The sequence below is a fragment of the Ranitomeya variabilis genome, chromosome 1 (genome assembly GCF_051348905.1).
Source record: "Ranitomeya variabilis isolate aRanVar5 chromosome 1, aRanVar5.hap1, whole genome shotgun sequence".
Taxonomy (NCBI): domain Eukaryota; kingdom Metazoa; phylum Chordata; class Amphibia; order Anura; family Dendrobatidae; genus Ranitomeya; species Ranitomeya variabilis.
Window position 1 is genome coordinate 1,111,657,664 of NC_135232.1, and position 20,775 is coordinate 1,111,678,438.

The 20,775-nt window shown below is 46.7% G+C and overlaps 1 protein-coding gene across 2 annotated transcripts in view; it reads right to left on the minus strand.

Annotated features, from left to right (window-relative positions):
- The window catches only part of NSD2 (nuclear receptor binding SET domain protein 2), a 113,376-nt gene that overhangs the window by 39,306 nt on the left and 53,295 nt on the right, over positions 1 to 20,775 (minus strand). For both annotated transcript variants that reach the window (XM_077280188.1, XM_077280189.1), the window contains exons 10-16: positions 19,198 to 19,319; positions 18,651 to 18,746; positions 10,171 to 10,294; positions 8,938 to 9,138; positions 8,668 to 8,847; positions 8,413 to 8,569; positions 609 to 814 (exon numbers count right to left, since the gene is read on the minus strand). In XM_077280188.1, the coding sequence (XP_077136303.1) occupies positions 609 to 814; positions 8,413 to 8,569; positions 8,668 to 8,847; positions 8,938 to 9,138; positions 10,171 to 10,294; positions 18,651 to 18,746; positions 19,198 to 19,319 (1,086 nt within the window). The remainder of the gene's footprint in view (positions 1 to 608; positions 815 to 8,412; positions 8,570 to 8,667; positions 8,848 to 8,937; positions 9,139 to 10,170; positions 10,295 to 18,650; positions 18,747 to 19,197; positions 19,320 to 20,775) is intronic.

Genomic DNA, 20,775 nt, shown 5'->3' on the forward strand with positions numbered 1-20,775 from the left:
AGTTTTCTTCGCCGCAGCTGGATGATTTTCAGCTACTAAACAGCATAAGTACATGTGGGGATTCCCTAGCAACCAGGCAACCCCCACATGTACTTATGCTGGCTAACAGATGTAAATCATCCAGCTGCGGAGATAAAAACTAACTCTAATGAAGTAAATGGCCAAGATGATTGATCACATTTGCAAAATGCTTGTAAAATCAATCATTTTCTGATATATTCTCTTTGCAAAACTATGAGTCGTGCATAACTAAACCCAGCCGCCCCTGATCAGAGAGAAGCGGGAGCAGGAGGTAATCACTCGCCTGTCCTGGTGGCCACAAGGGGACATCCCATCAGTTATACTAGTCGATCTATTAATGGATGGTCACAACCCCTAACACCTGAGAAAACACATACCTCTTGGATATGGCCACCAGTCCTTGCTGGCTGTATGTGACACTCGACAGTTCTGCATTGATTTTGGGAAGTGACTGGCAGCTCTCATCACTAATATAAACGGTTATGCGAGTGTGGCGAATCATAAGGAGCCCGATTACACCGACCGATATGATTGAATACTGTAAAAAGACATTTTATATCAAGATTCGGCCATTTTTGTAATCTCACCATTTTTAAACACTTTGCCGATGCCTTTCACGCCGTGATGTTTAGAGCCACGATCCCCCTCCATGTACGGAAACACCCGTGCGTGGTGCGTCCAGTAATAGTCTTTGGAGCCGAAGAAGTAAACTGGGAACTCCCCGATCTCATGTTTCATTTTCTGGATATTTGGAGGGATGTTTTTGGGGTGACGTACTTCTGCGGGCCACCATCTATTAAAAAAAAACAAAAACAAAAAAAAAACGAAAGCAAACATGTTTACAATGACATACTACATAATCCAGAATTATTTTCCGTGGCTGGAATCACACGGATTTATTTTGATGAAGTTTTGTTTTCTGAACCAAGGCCGATTTAATAATTTAATTTTTCTCACTTCATCACATAAGATTTTGGGTCAAAATGTGCGTGTGATTCCAGCCCGTTATGGACCGGCTTTGGGTCTCCTGACCCAAACACAGCAGCCTTATACACAAGGCTGTCAAGTTCGACTCAGACGATACACGGCCAGTCTGTACACCACGGTTTCCAGTTTTGGGTAATAGATGGTGGTCTTTAACCCCTTCACCCCCGGAGCTTTTTCCGTTTTTCGCTCCCCTCCTTCCCAGAGCCATAGCTTTTTTATTTTTCCGTCAATTTGGCCATGTGAGGGCTTATTTTTTGCGGGACGAGTTGTACTTTTGAACGACATCATTGGTTTTACCATGTCGTGTACTAGAAAACGTGAAAAAAATTCCAAGTGCAGTGAAACTGCAAAAAAAGTGCAATCCCACACTTGTTTTTTGCTTGCCTATTTTGCTAGGTTCACTAAATGCTAAAACTGACCTGCCATTATGATTCTCCAGGTCAGTACGAGTTCATAGATACCTCACATGTCTAGGTTATTTTTCACCTAAGTGGTGAAAAAAAATTCCAAACTTTGCAAAAAACAAAACAAAACAAAATTGCGCCATTTTCCGATACTCGTAGCGTCTCCATTTTTCGTGATCTGGGGTCAGGTGAGGGCTTATTTTTTGCGTGCCGAGCTGGCATTTTTAATGATAGCATTTTGGTGCAGATACGTTCTTTTGATCGCCCGTTATTGCATTTTAATGCAATGTCGTGGCGACCAAAAAAACGTAAATCTGGCGTTTCGATTTTTTTTCTCATTACGCCGTTTAGCGATCAGGTTAATGCTTTTTTTTTATTGATAGATCGGGCGATTCTGAACGCGGCGATACCAAATATGTGTAGGTTGGGTTTTTTTTTTATTGATTTATTTTGATTGGGGCGAAAGGGGGGTGATTTAAACTTTTATATTATTTTTATTTTTTTCACATTTTTTTAACTTTTTTTTTTACTTTTGCCATGCTTCTATAGCCTCCATGGGAGGCTAGAAGCAGGCACAACGCGATCGGCTCTGCTATGTAGCAGCGATCATAAGATCGCTGCTACACAGCAGATTTGCAGGTGTGCTGTGAGCGCCGACCACAGGGGGGCGCTCACAGCCACCGGCAATCAGTAACCATAGAGGTCTCAAGGACCTCTATGGTTACCTTCCTGACTCATCGCCGACCCCCGATCATGTGACGGGGGTCGGCGATGCGCTCATATCCGGCCGCACGGCCGGATGCGGTAGTTAAATGCCGCTGTCTGCGTTTGACAGCGGCATTTAACTAGTTAATAGCGGCAGGTGATCGCGATTTCACCCGCCGCTATTGCGCGCACATGTCAGCTGTAAAAAACAGCTGACATGTCGCGACTTTGATGTGCGCTCACCGCCGGAGCCCTGCATCAAAGCAGGGGACCCGACATCTGACGTACTATAACGTCAGATGTCGGGAAGGGGTTAATAAAGACCCTGAATCACACAATACATGGTATCCTGTCCCTTCTGATCTTGTTGGGACAGTATGGTCTTTAGGAAAATCTGGGTGTATTGACCTTGAGTAGTGATGAGCGACTGTGCTCAGATAACGTGTTATCTGAGCATGCTCGGGTACTAACCAAATGTCTTTGGTGTGCTCGCAAATATGTTTGAGGCTCCGCGGCTGCATGTCTTGCATCTGTTCGACATCTGCAACACATGCGGGGATTGTCTTAACAAACAGGTAATCCCCGCATGTGATGCGGCTGTTGAAAAGGAGATTTTTGTGTACTCACCGTAAAATCTCTCTCTTAGCCTCTAATTGGGGGACACAGGACCATGGGTGTTATGCTGCTGTCCACTAGGAGGCGACACTATGCATAATCTGAAAAAGATTAACCGTGGCTCCTCCTCTGCAGTATACACCCCTGGACGGCGTCAACCTTCTCCAGTTTTGTGCAAAAGCAGTAGGAGGAATGTAACATGAATAACATAGGCAAGCCTATAAGAAGGCCACCATGTACGAGCTCAAAGAACAATATGAGAACTCAACAGTAACAACGGCCCGAAAAGGGCAACAGGGTGGGAGCTGTGTCCCCCAATTAGAGGCTAAGAGAAAGATTTTACGGTGAGTACACAAAAATCTCCTTTACTCTGTCGCCTCATTGGGGGACACAGGACCATGGGACGTCCCAAAGCAGTCCCTGGGTGGGAAGCAATGGACGAATATTGTGCAGACAGGCCCCTATACTTGGGGCACCGCCGCCTGCAGAACACATCTACCCAGGCTCGCTTCCGCTGAGGACTGGGTATGAACCCTGTAGTGTTTAGTATAGTCCAAGTGGCCGCCTTACACACTTGTTGTGCCGAAGCCTAGAGCCGAATGGCCCAGGAGGTCCGTACCGCCCGTGTAGAGTGTGCCGTAATACCGGCTGGAAGAGGAGAATTCTTAATGCAGTAGGCCTCTTGTATGGTGGATGTGATCTTCCTGGCAAAGGTAGCTTTGGAAGCTGGCAGACCCTTGCGGCCGCCTTCCGGAAGAAGGAAAAGGGATCAGACCTCTGGAAGAACGCAGTCCTAGACACATATACGCAATGCCCTGACAAGGTCAAGCGCATGCAGAGACTTCTCCACTCTATGAACCGGGACCGGACAAAGGGAAGGCAGAGAAATTTCCTCATTGAGGTGGAAGTTGGACACAACCTTCGGAAGGAAGGATGGGACCGTACGGAGAACTACCTTGTCCTGGTGAAAAACCAGGAAGGGTCGTCTGCAGGAGAGTGCTGTCAGTTCAGACACCCTGCGTAGCGAGGTGATTCCCAAAATGTGTTTTTTTCCTGGTGGCAGAGAAGGCGGAGCGGGACCTCCTTAAGGGGTTCGAAAGGTGGTTCCCGCAATGCTGTCAGGACCAGGTTGAGGTCCCACGATTCTAGTGGTCATCTGTAGGGGAGAACCAATCGGGAAACCCCCTGAAGAAAAGTCCTTACTCGCGGCTTGGTAGCAATGCGCTTTTGAAAAAAAGCACAGAGAGCTGACACCTGGCTCTTAGGCGAGGCCAGGGACAGCCTGGCCTCCAGACCCGATTGGAGAAAAACCAGGTAGTTTGGGGAGGGAAGAAGGGAATGGGGTCTGGCCGCAATATTCGCACCAGGTAAAGAGAACTTTCCATGTACGGTCATAGATCTTGGCAGAGGCTGGCTTCCGTGCCCTGATCATGGTCCTAATGACGTCCGTCGAGAGCCCTGCCTGGGTTAGAACCCAGGTTTCAAGGGCCACGCCGTCAAATTGAGAGCCCCTGAGTTCTGGTTGTAGAACGGGCCTTGTGATCGAAGATCCGGGCGGTCGGGGAGGCGCCAGGGGGCGTCTGCTGAAAGTTGTACGACGTCGGCTTACCATGTACGTCTGGGCCAGACCGGTGCAATTAAGATGGTTGGAACTCAATCTTGCTTGATCTTCCTCACCACTCTGGATAACAGGGGGAGAGGTGGAAAAATGTACAGAAGCTGGAACTGGGTCCAGTCCTAAACCAGAGCGTCTGCTCCGAGAGACCGCGGATCGTGTGCTCTGGCCATGAAGTTGGAGACCTTGGCATTGAAGTGGGATGCCATTAGGTCCACATCTGGGGTTCCCCAGCTATGGCAGCTCTGGCAAAAAATTTCGGGATGGAGAGACCACTCTCCCGAATCTATTCCTTGTTGCCTGAGGAAGTCTGCTTCCCAGTTGTCCACACCCGGAATGTGGACCGCCGAGAGAACCAAGCCTGTATCCTCCACCCAGTGGAGGATGTGTGACACTTCTCGCATCGCCTGGGTACTGCGGTCCCCCCTTGGTGATTCACATATGCCACAGTCGTGGCATTGTCCGATTGTATTCTGATGTGAGAGGCTGCCAGTAAGTGATGGAAGGCCCTCAATGCCAGGAGGATGGCACGAATTTCCAGGATGTTGATGGGCATGGTCGCTTACACTGGGGACCACTTGCCCTGTGGTGTGGTGTGGTGCACTGCACTCCAACCAGTCAGGCTCGCATCGGTGGTCAGAACCTTCCATTGACCTGTGAGAAAGGATTTCTCCTTCGCTAGCGAGGTTGGCTTGAGCAACCAGTGCAGGGACCTCCTGGTTGACGACATTAGCTGGAATTACCTGTCGAGAGGAAAAAGGATTTCTGTCCCAGGACTTGAGAATGGCTAGTTGGAGAGGCCTGAGGTGAAACTGGGCCAAATGGGACCGCTTCTATTGCTGCCCCCATCCTGCCGAGGACTCATGGAAATCCGGAGAGGTGGAGGGGGTTTGCGGAGGAGGATGCGAACTCCTAGGCGGAGAGCCAGTGCCTTGTCCCTGGGAAAGAGCACTAGACCCCTGGAGGTGTTGTATAGCATTCCCAGGAAGGTCAGAGACTGACTCAGGGTTGGTGATGACCTTTGTAGGTTGACTAACCAGCCCATGTGACTCAGTGTCGGTTGTGATGGAGACGCTGAGCTCGCAGTCCTTGAAGGTAGGAGCCTTGATGAGTAGATCGTCGAGGTATGGAACAACTACTATGCCTCTGGAGTGCAGGATGTCCATGGTGGCTGCCATGACCTTGGTAAACACTCTGGGAGCCGTGGCGAGTACGAACGGGAGAGCCACAAACTGGTAGTGGTCCTGGTCGATTGCGAACCTGAGAAAAAACTCTGATGAGCAGGTGCAATCGGTATATGCAGGTATGCGTCTTGTATATCTATGAAGGTGAGATATTCTCACTTCTCCATGGACGCAATGATGGACTGAATTGGAAGTGACAAACCCATACGTATTTGTGGAGTTGCTTTAGGTCCAGTATAGACCGTACTCTGCCTCCTTTCTTGGGGACTACAAATAGATTGGAGTAGAACCATCAGAAGCGCCCGGCCGCTGGAACCGGTACTATGACTCCTGCTTGAAGAAGCGAGGAAACCGCTTGGTGGAAGGCACGAGCCTTGGCTGGTGGTTTTGGGGGAACAGAGAGGAAGAATCGGTTCGGTGGGTTGGAAGTTGAACTCTATCTTGTATCCAGAAGACACTAGTTCCCTGACCCACCTGTCTTCTGTAGTAGGCATCCAGACTTGCTGAAAAGAGCAAAGTCGCCTATGGGTGGGATGTCTTCCGGAGTCCTTGAGTCATGAGGAGGAAAAAAGTCTGAGGTTTTCCTCCTTTGGGCTTTGACTGGCCTGCTTTTAACTGCCAGGTCTTGTCCGACCTTCGCGTCGACCGTGAGTTGTCCCGTGTGGGGAACGGTTACGTGCTGGACGCGAGACGGACCAGCCCGAGGAATTCCGAAAGGATCGGAATCGGGTTTGTTACACTTCTTGTAAGTGCGTATAGGTTTCAGTGGAGGGAGAGAGGTACTCTTACCCCTGGTGGCGTTGGGTATCATTGTGTCAAACTCTTCACCGAAAGTCACCCACTGAGATACGGGAGGTGCGTGAGGGACTTCTTTGAGGCTGCGTCCGCTTTCCATTCCGCAGCCAGAGGATACGCCGAATCGTGATGGCGTTTGATGCTATCCCCACTATGCTCCTTGCTGAATCCAGAGCTGCATGAAGCATGTAATCTGCTACAACGGCTATTTGAACCGCTTGGTCCGACAGCTCAGGAGCAGATGCTTGGAGGCCAGCTTGTAAATTTTTGGCCCAAGCCAGGGGCCTTGGCAGCCCAAACTGAAGCGAGCGCGGGAGCCAGGGAGGCCCCTGCCGCCTCGAATAATTGAACGAGCCATGCGTTCTACCTGCCGGTCTGCTGCGTCCCTGAGGGTTGAGCTATCTGGCAGTGAAAAGAGGGTCTGTGCTGCTAGTCTAGAGACTGAGGGGTCCACTTCGGGTGGATCTGTCCATTCCTTGGTGTCCTTCTGTGGGAAAAGGTACTTTGCCTCCAGATATTTGGGATTAGCAAATTTGTTCCCAGGGTGTGAGAGCTGCTTTTTAAGGATCGCTTTAAACTCTGGGTGGTTAGAGAAAACCTTAGGCGGCTTCAGAGGTCCATCAAAGGAAATCTTGTTCTGGGGCCTCTGGTGGCAGATTAGAAATGTTCAGCACCCGATGGATGGAAGAGATTATGTCCTCGACTAGCACTGTATTGCTAGGGGGATTGGGATCAGGGACCCCTCCGTTAACAACCCAGCTGTGATCTTACCCCACCAGTTTGCCCCTAGGTCCAGCGCCGAAGATCCACAGTTCTGTGCCCCCCGGAGACTGGCTGGCCTGGTCCTGCTGACCGGGAGATGCAGGGTTAATCCTTGCTGCAGTAGAAATGGCTGCCGAGGAGAAGAGGCAGGGGGAGAAGGGGACGGAGAGCTGAGAAAAAAGGCGGCAAAGCTGTGTAAAAACGTGCCCTTTCTGTCTCGATCCACCCCCTCTATGACACCGTAGAGTGTCATATTTGTCATCCGGGGGCGAGCTGGGGGGGCGAAGAGGAGACGGTGGCTTCTGCTAGGCCGAAGCCGGGGCCTAAATTAGATGCCTGATGCCCAGAAAGGCTCCAGGCCGACGCGGAAGTCCGAAGGGGGGGGGGGAAGGGTCGGATCTGAATCGCACCCCCCCCCCCCCCGGATTTAAAGGCAGGATGGCGGTGGGGCTATAAGCGGAAGGGGGAGCCCGTTGTTGGGGTCCCCCTGAGGCAGTATATAACTGGTGCTGCCGCAGAGACAGGGGCGCAGGGAGCCCTGTGTCTGTATGTGCCATGCCTGCCTGCACTCCCCCCGGCCCCGACAGGAGCCCGCAGCTGGGCTGGTGTCCCTGGATGCAGGCGCAGTGTGCTGGCCCATTGCTGGGAGCTGTAGGATGCTGCCTGTACAGGCCCTACCTGAGGCGTCTTAACCTAATGCCCCCAGAGGGGGATTAGGGAGGGTGCTGTTGTCACCTTCAGGGGCCTTTGTCCTCGCCTTGACCTCAACCCAGAAACCAAGTGGAATTGGGGAAGGAGGGGGGGGGTCTCGACTTCGACCCAGCACCCGAGGGACTGGGGAAGGAGTGACATGGGGAATAGCCATCTCTACTTCAAGCGGGCACCCCATAATAGGGGGCCGAGGAAGGAGCCATGCCGGGAGTCTCACAGGAGACCCACTTTTCTTCATCTGTAATCCGTCAGAAAAAAAACGTAGTAAAAAATCTTAGGTGTGCCTCCTATGCGACACTAAGCAAAAACTGGAGAAGGCTGACGCCGTCCAGGGGTGTATACTGAAGAGGAGGAGCCACAGTTAATCTATTTCAGATTATGCATAGTGTCGCCTCCTAGTGGACAGCAGCATAACACCCATGGCCCTGTGTCCCCCAATGAGGCGACAGAGTAATGTATTTTTCTAACAGGTAGAAGACACTTGGTTAGCACCCGAGCATGCTCAGATAACTCCTAAACTGAGCACGCTCACATCGCTAATCTTGAGCTTTTTTATGGCTTCCGCTCACTTTCCATCCCTCTACAAGCAGTGCCATTTGTACAACACTCGTACCTGTAGTTGCCTAGCTTCACCCAAATAATGTCCTGAAATCGTGGCTTCTTTCCCGCTCTGCAGTCGTTGCAAAACCAGGTGCCGTTGGGCATTTCAATATTCAAGCAGTCAGGATGAAAAGCAGCAGGACAGGACTCGCAGCACAGCAGATTGCCACCTACAAATATAAAGAGGGCACAGAAGTATTGGATTGTGTTATTACTTTGCACTCAGTGTCTTAGGGCAGGATGTAACCGTGCAGACAGACATACATACCTTTGGAGCACACGAAACACCAGCATATATTGACGTGGGCATGGTGACTTTTGCCCTTTTTGGCGACAAAGTGAGCAGAGCAGATGATGCTGTACGGGGAAATAACCGTGCATCCTGCAGATATACAGGAGTCTCCCACGTGGTATGCCACCGGGCAGCGGACACAACGGGTCAATTTAGCTAGAAAACAGGAAGAACAGCATCTTAAACATCCGGCACCAGAAACCTTTATCCAAGCACAGGACACACCATGGACGGATACCCACTGACCTTTGACTACCCGGGTACAGGAGCGCTGGGGCATAAGACAGCTGGCACAGCGATGCAGCGGGCAGCGCACGGTTTTCCCATCAATTATGGCATTAGGATACATCTGTAGACAGGACCCGTGGTAAAATTTGCCACAGTTTGATGCGGTGCAGCGCTTCACATCGCCATCCTTTTTTTTGCATATAAAACATGAGTGAATACCTGCAGAGGAACACAAAGCCACGGGGGCGTCAGAAAGCCATGATGGGGGGGGGGGGGGGGGGGGAGGGGGCTTTCAGAAAGGGTGAAAATTAAATATTGTTTTCTATTTTGTTTCTACAGCCCTTAAGCAGACCTATGCGCATCCATGACGATAGATTGCAATTCCGACACAGACAGACACCAGCCAGTCACACGTTCCCTCCACAGAGAAACCCTCGACAGTCACACGTTCCCTTCCACAGAGCGACCCCGCCAGTCACACGTTCCCTCCACAGAGAGACCCTCGACAGTCACACGTTCCCTCCACAGAGAGACCCTTGACAGTCACACGTTCCCTCCACAGAGAGACCCTTGACAGTCACACGTTCCCTCCACAGAGAGACCCTTGACAGTCACACGTTCCCTCCACAGAGCGAACCCTGCCAGTCACTCGTTCCCTCCACAGAGCGACCCTTGACAGTCACACGTTCCCTCCACAGAGCGAACCCCGCCAGTCACACGTTCCCTCCACAGAGCGACCCTTGACAGTCACCCGTTCCCTCCACAGAGCGACCCTTGACAGTCACACGTTCCCTCCACAGAGCGAACCCTGCCAGTCACTCGTTCCCTCCACAGAGCGACCCTTGACAGTCACACGTTCCCTCCACAGAGCGACCCTTGACAGTCACCCGTTCCCTCCACAGAGCGACCCTTGACAGTCACCCGTTCCCTCCACAGAGCGACCCTCGACAGTCACACGTTCCCTCCACAGAGCGACCCTCGACGGTCATACGTTCCCTCCACAGAAAGACCCCCACCAGTCAGGCATTCCCTCCACAGAGCAAACCCCGCCAGTCACACATTCCCTCCACAGAGCGACCCCCGCCAGGCACACATTCCCTCCACAGAGAGACTCCGCCAGTCATGCTCCCTTCTGTCCTTTTCTTCTTGCTAATCTATCAGACGGCACAAAAGCACATAGGGAAATAGGACTGCAGACAATACTAGAGTGCTAAATGTGTGGTGCAGGTAATTTTATCCTCATCCTCCTACCTGATGTACATTCTTCACATTGAAATGGGCCATTTGGTCTTTCTGAGCGTCCAAGACATGATAAATGGAAAGCAGAGAAGCACAGACCTTCACATAACACGAGATCACCTGTTTTTTCACAGAGCTAGAAGGAAAAAAAAATATTGAAATGCAAAATAACGAGAAAAAAAATCTGCACAATAAGGATGATTGTTGGGTATTGGGTAAAACAAATGAAAAATAATGAAAAAAAATTATATATATATAATATATATATATTTGATTAGGAAAAAACAATGAAGAGTAAAAAAAATATATATATACAATTTTTTTACTCCATTTTTTTCCCACCCTTTTTAAATATGGCCAACATGAATAGGGCAAGGTGCCTCCTATGGTTGTCTGGGCCATTCTGTTGCACCATCACTTGAATTTTTTATAATATATCTACATGAATATACACATACTTTCCACTTGAAACTCTTAAAAAAGAATTTATCCTGCTGTGCGATCAGCTGATCACTGTGGATCTAGTCTGTTAAAGGGAAATGTGCTACCAAAAAAAAAGAAAAAAAAAAAGATTTTTGTGAGATTTATTTTTTCAAATGTGTGTCAAGTTTTTTTCATATGATCTTCATTTAAAAAAAGAAAAAATAAATAGTAAATTTGCAATTTTCAGACTGGCCACTGGGGGCAGTTTTATACTCACACTTCGTGTACTTTCAGTAAGTTTTTCATCAGGCTCACTATCACCACAGACAGGATTACAATTACCGGTAACACCACTATACAAGGCTCCTTTCACAACAACATTTGCACACGCTCATTAGCAGCTTCAATACAAAAATAGGGTCATTGTGGCTAATGTTCATGCATTTCCTGAAAAGTCTCAGTGGCATGTGAGAAAATTGCAAGATTTAACATTTTTATTTTTAATACAGATTGTGATTTGCCGGAAAAAAAAATTCTGAAAATTAATAAAAACTACATTTTAAACATATAAAGTTTATTAAAAAGTATACGGATGTACATAAATCAATGCAAATACAGTTTTCATAAGGGCAAGATCTACGCCAATGAGATATTAAAATGTGAATATGCACAATATCAACAGTGACATTACAATAAAAGTAAAAAACAAGTATAGCCACCATGTGCGTTTTTCTCATTAAAAACAAGGGATTACAGATATATTATGATTAGTCGGAAGTGAAGCAAAGGTCCTTCTCAACCTCAGAGTCCTCCTTTATGACCCCCACAGCTGACTATAAGGGTACGTAAGGCGAGACAGCGGAGGTCCGAGAAAAGCAAAGTCCATCTGTCTGAGATTTTAGAAAATTTATCGTGGTGACATCGGCGTATATAAATGCTATTTTAAAAAAGTCAACAGACAAGTTCATCGGCGATATAAAAAAAACAATAATGGGTACCCTCCGAGACATCCAGTATCCGACAACACACGTTCGGGTGACAAACAAGGGCCTGGATTCATCACTGCATTTACGCCTGGCTTTATGTGCCATTTTTTAAATTGCTTATACGCGTGTTTGCAAGTGTGTTTTCTTTTTTTGTTTATCACTGTAGATCAGGGCGACGGAGTCCATTTTGGTGGAGTCGGAGTAATGGAAATTGAGGAGTCGGAGGTTTTTATTTAAAAAAAAAATAAAAAATAAAAAAAGGGGGATAAAAGATAGCAAAACAAAAAAAGGGTGTTAACACCCCCCCCCCCAAAAAAAAAAAAAAAAAAATAATAAAAAAGGGGGTCTAAAAGTGTAAGAAAGGGACTTTTTTTTACAGGTTGTGTGGAATGCACGAACTGTGTGCGCCATTTTGATGAATTTGACACCCTGTACCAACTGCAAAATAAATGGCCCCGACAATACATAAGGCACAAGTTTGGTATCATGCGGCTCAGCAGCACCTCAGCTAGTGGGCAATATCTTACACAGTAGGTGGAGAATTTGGGAACTGGGCCAGCAGGAAGTGCCCAAGTTGTAGGAAGTGGAATTCTTCCTTTAGGGTATTGAATGGCTTAAAGCCAAATAGATCAGAGATAAACATACCAGATATGCCCTCTAAGGCAGTGCTCTTAACTGCTGAACTGCTGCCCAGACAAATTAGTGGACAATTTTTACACTGTGTTCCAAATTATTATGCAAATTGAATTTAAGTGTCAAAGATTTAATTGTTTTGTTTTTCAAATAAACTCATGGATGGTATTGTGTCTCAGGGCTCAATGGATCACTGAAATCAATCTTAAACACATGTGATAATTACCGTATATACTCGAGTATAAGCCGAGATTTTCAGCCCAAATTTTTGGGCTGAAAGTGCCCCTCTCGGCTTATACTCGAGTCATGATCGGTGGTGGGGTCGGCGGGTGAGCACTGTCATATACTTACCTGCTTCCGGGGCTCTTGACGCTCCCCCTGCCCGTCCAACGGTCTTCGGTGCCGCAGCCTCTTCCCCTGTTCAGCGGTCACGTGGGACCGCTCATTAGAGAAATGAATAGGCTGCTCCACCTCCCATAGGGGCGGAGCCGCATAATTCATTTCTCTAATCAGCGGTGTCGGTGACCGCTGACAGAGGAAGAGCTGCGGCACCGAAGACCAGCTGTCCGGGGGAAGGAGCGGGACGCCGGGAGCAGGTAAGTATCGCATATTCACCTGTCCTCGTTCCACACGCCGGGCGTCGCGCCATCTTCCCGGCGTCTCTCCGCACTGACTGTGCAGGTCAGAGGGCGCGATGACGCATATACTGTGCGCGCCGCCCTCTGCCTGATCAGTCAGTGCAGGGAGACGCCGGGAAGATGGCGCCGAGGAGCTGCAAGCAAGAGAGGTGAGTATGTGTTTTTTTTTTTTTTATTGCAGCAGCAATGGCACAGATTTATGTGGAGCATCTATGGGGCAATGGTGCAGAGCACTATATGGCACAGCTATGGGGCAACGGTGCAGAGCACTATATGGCACAGCTATGGGGCAAAGGTGCAGAGCACTATATGGCACAGCTATGGGGCAACGGTGCAGAGCACTATATGGCACAGCTATGGGGCAACGGTGCAGAGCACTATATGGCACAGCTATCTATGGGGCAACGGTGCAGAGCACTATATGGCACAGCTATCTATGGGGCAACGGTGCAGAGCACTATATGGCACAGCTATGGGGCAACGGTGCAGAGCATTATATATATGGCACAGCTATCTATGGGGCAACGGTGCAGAGCACTATATGGCACAGCTATCTATGGGGCAACGGTGCAGAGCACTATATGGCACAGCTATGGGGCAACGGTGTAGAGCACTATATGGCACAGCTATGGGGCAACGGTGCAGAGCATTATATATATGGCACAGCTATGGGGCAACGGTGCAGAGCATTATATATATGGCACAGCTATGGGGCAACGGTGCAGAGCATTATATATATGGCACAGCTATGGGGCAACGGTGCAGAGCATTATATATATGGCACAGCTATGGGGCAACGGTGCAGAGCATTATATATATGGCACAGCTATCTATGGGGCAACGGTGCAGAGCATTATATATGGCACAGCTTTATGTGGAGCATCTATGGGGCCATAATGAATGGTATGGAGCATCTATTTTTAATTTTGAAATTCACCGGTACCTGCTGCATTTTCCACCCTAGGCTTATACTCGAGTCAATAAGTTTTCCCAGTTTTTTGTGGCAAAATTAGGGGGGTCGGCTTATACTCGGGTCGGCTTATACTCGAGTACATACGGTAGTTCTCCAGGTGATTCTAATTAAAGGAAAACTACTTAATGATGTTCCACATTATTAAGCAGGCCACAATTTTCAAGTAACATGGGAAAGAAAAAGGATCTCTCTGCTGCCGAGAAGCATCAAATAGTGCAATGCCTTCGTCAGGGGTGAAAACATAAGATATTTCCTGAAAACGTAAGCGTGATCATCGTACTGTTATGAGATTTGTGGCTGAATCTGACCACAGATGTGTTTGTGCTGATAAAGGCATAATGAGGAAGGTTTCTGCCAGGCAAGTTCATCGGATTAACAGAGCAGCTGCTAAAAAGCCATTACAAACCAGCAAACAGATATTTGAAGCTGCTGGTGCCTCTGGAGTCCCTCGAACCTCAAGGTGTAGGATCCTTCAAAGGCCTGCTTTGGTTCATAAACCTACTATTCGGCCACCCATAAACAGTGTTCACAAGCAGAAACGGTTGCAGCGGGCCCAGACATACATGAAGACTAATTTTCAAACAGTCTTGTTTACTGATGAGTGTCGAGCAACCCTGGATGGTCCAGATGGGTGGAGTAGTGGATGGTTGGTGGATGGCCACCATGTCCCAACAAGGCTGCGACGTCAGCAAGGAGGTGGAGGAGTCATGTTTTGGGCCGGATCATGGGGAAACAGCAGGTAGGGCCCTTTAACCCCTTCACGCCGCAGCCCTTTTTCATTTTTGCGTTTTTGTTTTCGCTCCCCTCCTTCCCAGAGGCATAACTTTTTTATTTTTCCGTCAATATGGTCATGTGAGGACTTATTTGTGGCGGGACGAGTTGTACTTTTGAACGACACCACTGGTTTTACCAGGTCTTGTACTAGATAACAGGGAAAAAATTCCAAGTGTGGTGAAATTGCAAAAAAAGTGCAATCCCACACTTGTTTTTAGTTTGGCTTGTATGCTAGGTTCACTAAATGCTAAAACTGACCTGATATTATGATTCTCCAGGTCATTACGAGTCCATAGACAACTAACATGTCTAGGTTATTTTTTTAACTAAGTAAAGAAAAAAAATTCAAAACTTAGCTAAAAAAAAAAAAGCGCCATTTTCCGATACCTGTAGCGTCTCCATTTTTCATCATCTGGGGTTGGTTGAGGGCTTATTTTTTGCGTGCCGAGCTGATGTTTTTAATGATACCACTTTTGTGCAGATATGTTCTTATGATTGCCCGTTATTGCATTTTAATGCAATGTCGCGGAGACCAAAAAAACGTAATTCTGGCGTTTCAAATTTTTTTCTCGCTACACTGTTTAGCGATCATGTTAATGCTTTTTTTTATTGATAGATCAGGCGATTATGAACGCGGCGATACCAAATATGTGTATGTTTGATATATATATTTTCTTTAATTGTTTTATTTTGGATGGGGCGAAAGGGGGGGTGATTTAAACTTTTATATATTTTTTTCATATTTTTAAAAACATTTTTTTTTTTACTTTTGCCATGCTTCAATAGCCTCCATGGAAGGCTAGAAGCTGGCACAACTTGATCGGCTCTGCTACATAGCAGCGATCATCAGATCGCTGCTATGTAGCTGAAATGCAGGCTTGCTATGAGTGCCGACCACAGGGTGGCGCTCACAGCAGGCCGGCATCAGTAACCATAGGGGTCTTAAGGACCTCTATTGGTTACCATCCTGACGCATCGCCGACCCCCGATCATGTGACGGAGGTCGGCGATGAGCTCATTTCCGGCCACGCGGCCGGAAGCGGTAGTTAAATGCCGCTGTCACTGTTTGACAGCAGCATTTAACAGGATAATAGCGGCGGGTGAATCGCGATTTCACCCGCCGCTATTGCGCTCATGTCAGCTGTTCAAAACAGCTGACATATCCCGGCTTTGATGTGGGCTCACCGCCGGAGCCCAAATCAAAGGGGGAGACACGACATGCGCCGTACTAGTAAGGGGCATGTTGTGAAGGGGTTAAGGTTCCTGATGGTGTGAAAATTACCTCTGCAAAGTATATAGAGTTTCTGACTGACAACTTTCTTCCATGGTATAAAAAGCAGAAACGTGCCTTCAGGAGCAAAAATCATCTTCATGCTGACAATGCCCCATCTCATGCTGCCAAGAATACCTCTGAGTCATTGGCTGCTATGGGCATAAAATGATATAAACTCATGGTGTGGCCTCCATCTTCCCCTGACCTCAACCCTATAGAGAACCTTTGGAGTATCATCAAGCAAAAGATCTATGAGGGTGGGAGGTAGTTCACATGAAAACAGCAGCTCTGGGAGGCTATTCTGACTTCATGCAAAGAAATACAAGCAGAAACTCTCCAAAAACTCACAAGATCAAGGGATGCAAGAATTGTGAAGGTGATATCAAATGATTCCTATGTTAGCATGTAACTTGGCCTGTTAGGATGTTTTGGAGTTAAATAGCTTTTTGTTCAGTGAATGTGACCTCCTAATGCTGCAAATTCCACAAATGAGCATTTTCAGTTCTTTAAAACATATCAAATGTTTAGAAAAACTACTGTGCCTAATAATTTGGAACAGCACATTGAGGTTTTATTCATTTTAGAGATTATACTGTTATCATTGGGAGGTTTCTTCAATAAAATTCGATGTATACTCTATCGGGTGATGACTTATTAGACTGACTGTCATTTGCACCGACCATTTAGGAAAGTCCGAGAAAAATATCGTTTGCATAATAATTTGGAACATGGTGTGTGCCTATACAACACACCAGTCAGAACAGTATATGCAATGGGTGAGCGAGGGTCATATGGATTGTCCCACAGAAAAAGTACACTAATCAATACATCTTGGAATAATAATTTGCACAATTGGATTTGTTAATAAAATGTTCCTGTGCTGAGATAATCTTATAAATGTGCCCCTGCTGTGTACTGTGTAATGGCTGCGTCTGACCGTGCAGGAACATGGGCTGATCTTACCACAGCTCCTGGGCGGGGGAGGACGCGAAAGAGTTTACAAACAGGACAGAACAGGATCATAAATGAAACTTTGCGTCTCTGAGGTAAAAGAAAAAACCTTGCGTGCCTGAGGTAAAAGAAAAAACCTTGCAACTGAGGTAAAAAATAAACCTTGCGCCTGAGGTAAAAGAAAAAAACACCTTGCGTCTCTGAGGTAAAAGAAAAAAACCTTGCATCTCTGAGGTAAAAGAAAAAACCTTGCATCTCTGAGGTAAAAGAAAAAACCTTGCATCTCTGAGGTAGAAAAAAACATTGCGTGTCTGAGGTAAAGGAAAAAAACACTGCGTGTCTGAGGTAAAAGAAAAAACCTTGCGTGTCTGAGGTAAAAGAAAAAAACCTTGCGTGTCTGAGGTAAAAGAAAAAAACCTTGCGTGTCTGAGGTAAAAGAAAAAAACCTTGCGTGTCTGAGGTAAAAGAAAAAAACCTTGCGTGTCTGAGGTAAAAGAAAAAAACCTTGCGTGTCTGAGGTAAAAGAAAAAAACCTTGCGTGTCTGAGGTAAAAGAAAAAAACCTTGCGTGTCTGAAGTAAAAGAAAAACCTTGCGTATCTGAGGTAAAAAAAAAACATTGTTTTTAAATAGGCAGGGAGAGGCTTTACCTCACAGGAAGAATCAGCTGTGATTCCCTGCTGTCCTGTCTGCAAACGCTCTTTTTCCGTGTTCCCCTGCCCTGGAGATCTATTTTGTTTAGACCATGTCTCTGCACGGTCAGACACCGCCATTACACAGGGCAGCGCACAGAGAACCATTGACCCAGACTAGTGTAGAGCTGTTTTATCTGGGTGATTGGTCCAAATCTCAGCTTTGGCTAAAAGTATATATTTTTTTAAACATAGAAACCCGATGTAAATAAAAGGCGATTATCACATTCCCTTTAAACCCCCTGCTTTCTCTAGGGACATTGTCTTCTAGACTATGCGGAGAGCACTCTTATCGAACGCCGGCTAGATCCGCAGAGAACAACTGACCGCACACAAGGCTGAACTTCAAAAAAAAGTTTGAGTACATTAAGCAAATAGTTTTTTTTGGGGACTAAAAAGATGTAAATGCAATAAATGTTCAAAATTGTGGTTTTTCAGCTCGTGCCAAAATACTCGGGGGGATGCTGATAGTTGCAGTTCTGGAACACTGGAGTGCCACAGATTGAAAATCAGGTTCAATACTTAATTTAAAATAGGGATCAAAATTTGGAAATTGGTTCGTCATGCCATAAAATGCAAAGCAAGAATTGATTCGTACATTGTATACTGATTTGTACATAGAAAGAAGCACTGAACTGTTCAGCCCCGTCATGATGCACCGAGCGCCTGTGCTTGGTTTGAACAGTCATTCTGAGCTGACACGAGTCCTTTTGAAAGGGGTTGTCCAATGAAAACAAGTGATAATCTACCCAATGCTGATGGTCCGACCTGCTCTTTTATCCATGATATAATGGGGAATCAGTGCACGATTGACCGCCGCTCCATTCATGCTTTTTGGGGCTGCTGAGTGCAGAACTTTTCTTTTTTCCAGAGAATGAATGGAGCAAGTGTCGGACGTCTGACCTGCCGCGCCATTTTGTAAAGGGCATATGAGTTCCCTATTCTACAGATGGGGCAGATACAAGAGGTCAGACCCCCACTGATCACCGGAGAACCCCTTTACTTTCCATTATACCCTAAATAAGCTTTATCGGCAATAGGAGTCACTGCACGCCCAGAATAAGGTGGCAGGTGGGATTCGGGATCAATCAGGGCGCCATACTATTACGTAGTTAGCTGGTGCCATGAAATGTAAAGTTGTCATGTGTTACCAGGCACACAAGTTCCTTCTTTCCTTTTTCGGATTTCTTGCACATTAACAATTCATCGGCACTTTCAGAAGGAGACTCTGATCTTTCATCAGACACCTACGACAGAAGAAAAACGTAGTTTAAAAACATCGGACATCACCACTATCTGTCCATACGCATAACATTGTGAAGAGACTTTGAACCAAGAATTGGACAATAGTCCGTGTCTGCTACGCCAGAGCCCTGCCAACCTTCTTACCTACATCCCTGTGCCTCTTCCGATACGTAGGACCTGTAACTTCATGCGTGCACCATGCCGCAAAGATTAGATTGCATCGGGCCTACTAATCAGAAGGGCACCAGTGGCTAGCAATTTACTCACAGCGCTCCGATCTGGCGGTCACGTACTGCCAATATGGCTGCTGGACCAGGACTTGGCTATTTTTTTTTGTTGTTGTTCAACTAACCATTGCAAAAAAAATAAAAAATCCCTTGTCTGCAAAATACCGCCATATAGTCCAAGCATGGCGCTGCACATAAAACAAAGGTAAAACAGGACGGTGCATACCTCGTTCTCAATCATAGACACAGGAGATGAACTCTTGCTCGCGGCCAGTGTGACCGAGGCCAGGTCAGAATTGCGAGTCCTCTTCTTCAGTGGCTTACAGGCATCAGACAGGTTATGCACTGCTGCAAAACAAAAAGTCTCCCTTTACTGCACCACTGTGGACACTAGCTACTAGTGAACATTATACTGGTCAACACAAAAAAGAAAATATGTCTGTTTTATGGAGTTTGATGTGCTTATTCCAAAAATATGCACAGTTTTGCTCTATCACAAAGTTTCTGAGATAGAAGTATTTTTGTTATTACTTTATTTCTGCATTTTCAATGTATGTGGTTTTTCCTATGTTACTCCCATTTCTTTGCTTGTCTTAATTGTGAATTTTCTTACAGGGACAACATCAGTAAAGGTTTTAGTGAGTTTTATGGGAAGGAGTATTGACAGTGCAGTCAATCAATGACTGCTTCTCGGAAAGTCACATGTTATGGGGAGGAGCTAACTTATGAGGCGGTAAGATTTGAGTCAGTCAGAAAAAGAGTGATGGCAGCAAGAACTGGTATGTGAGACTGACAGGAGACAGGCCTCTACAGGGATCGGAGCCCTGCCACAGAGCGAGAGAAGGGAAGGCAGCAGACAGCCACCATTGTGAGAGAACTTTCACTGCATTTCTGGGAGGGCAAGTCACCTTAGAGGGAAGAAAACAGCTCAGCCACTGAGGTGTAACTGAGTGAGGGTCTCCACAGAGAGAGAACCTGAAAGCAGCCAATATCACACTGAGAAACTTCCTGTCTGCAAATGTTCATCTGTAAGGAGTAGGCTGACCCGTTTACCTCACAACTGTATATAGTTATCTACCAGATTACCGCCAGTAAAATCAGTTCTAAATACAAGCTGCCGGTCATCTCTCAGGAAATATCTACATATAGTCGGTCGACTCATCGCATTTTTTTTTTAGTTTGTCACCACCATTGAACTGAACTTACTCTACTGTTGATCTGATTTAAAGCAGAAAAATGCCCCGACAGAGTATCAACCATCCAAACAGATTGTGCTGTGTGTGTCTCTTTTACACCAGAATGCCAAGTACGTTCACTCATGATATTAAAAAGATGTACCAGATGTACTTTAAGTGTCCACTTGGTGATCAAGACAAAAGCTGGGCTCCTCATGTGATATGCTCAAATGGTCTTCATGCCTGATTGAATATGAGGAAAGTGGCCATGCCATTTGCTCTTCCCATGATTTGGAGAGAACCCAAAAATCAGAGGGATCACTGCTACTTTTGTTTTGCCAAACTGAAGGGCTTTTCTACAAAGAACAAACATAAGATAAGATTAATTACCCTGAACTTGAATCTGTGATTAGTCCAGTTCCACATGATGGTACCTTGCCAGTTCCTGTACCACCATGGTCTGGAACTAGAATATGAAGACTATGGAGCTGAAGCTATTGGCGAAGACATGGAGACCTCAATTCAAGATGAGTATGTACCTGATGGACCAGCCGAGCAGCCAGAATGCTTTACTCAACATGAGTTAAATGATCTCATCAGAAAACTTTCATTTTCAAAAGATAAAGCTG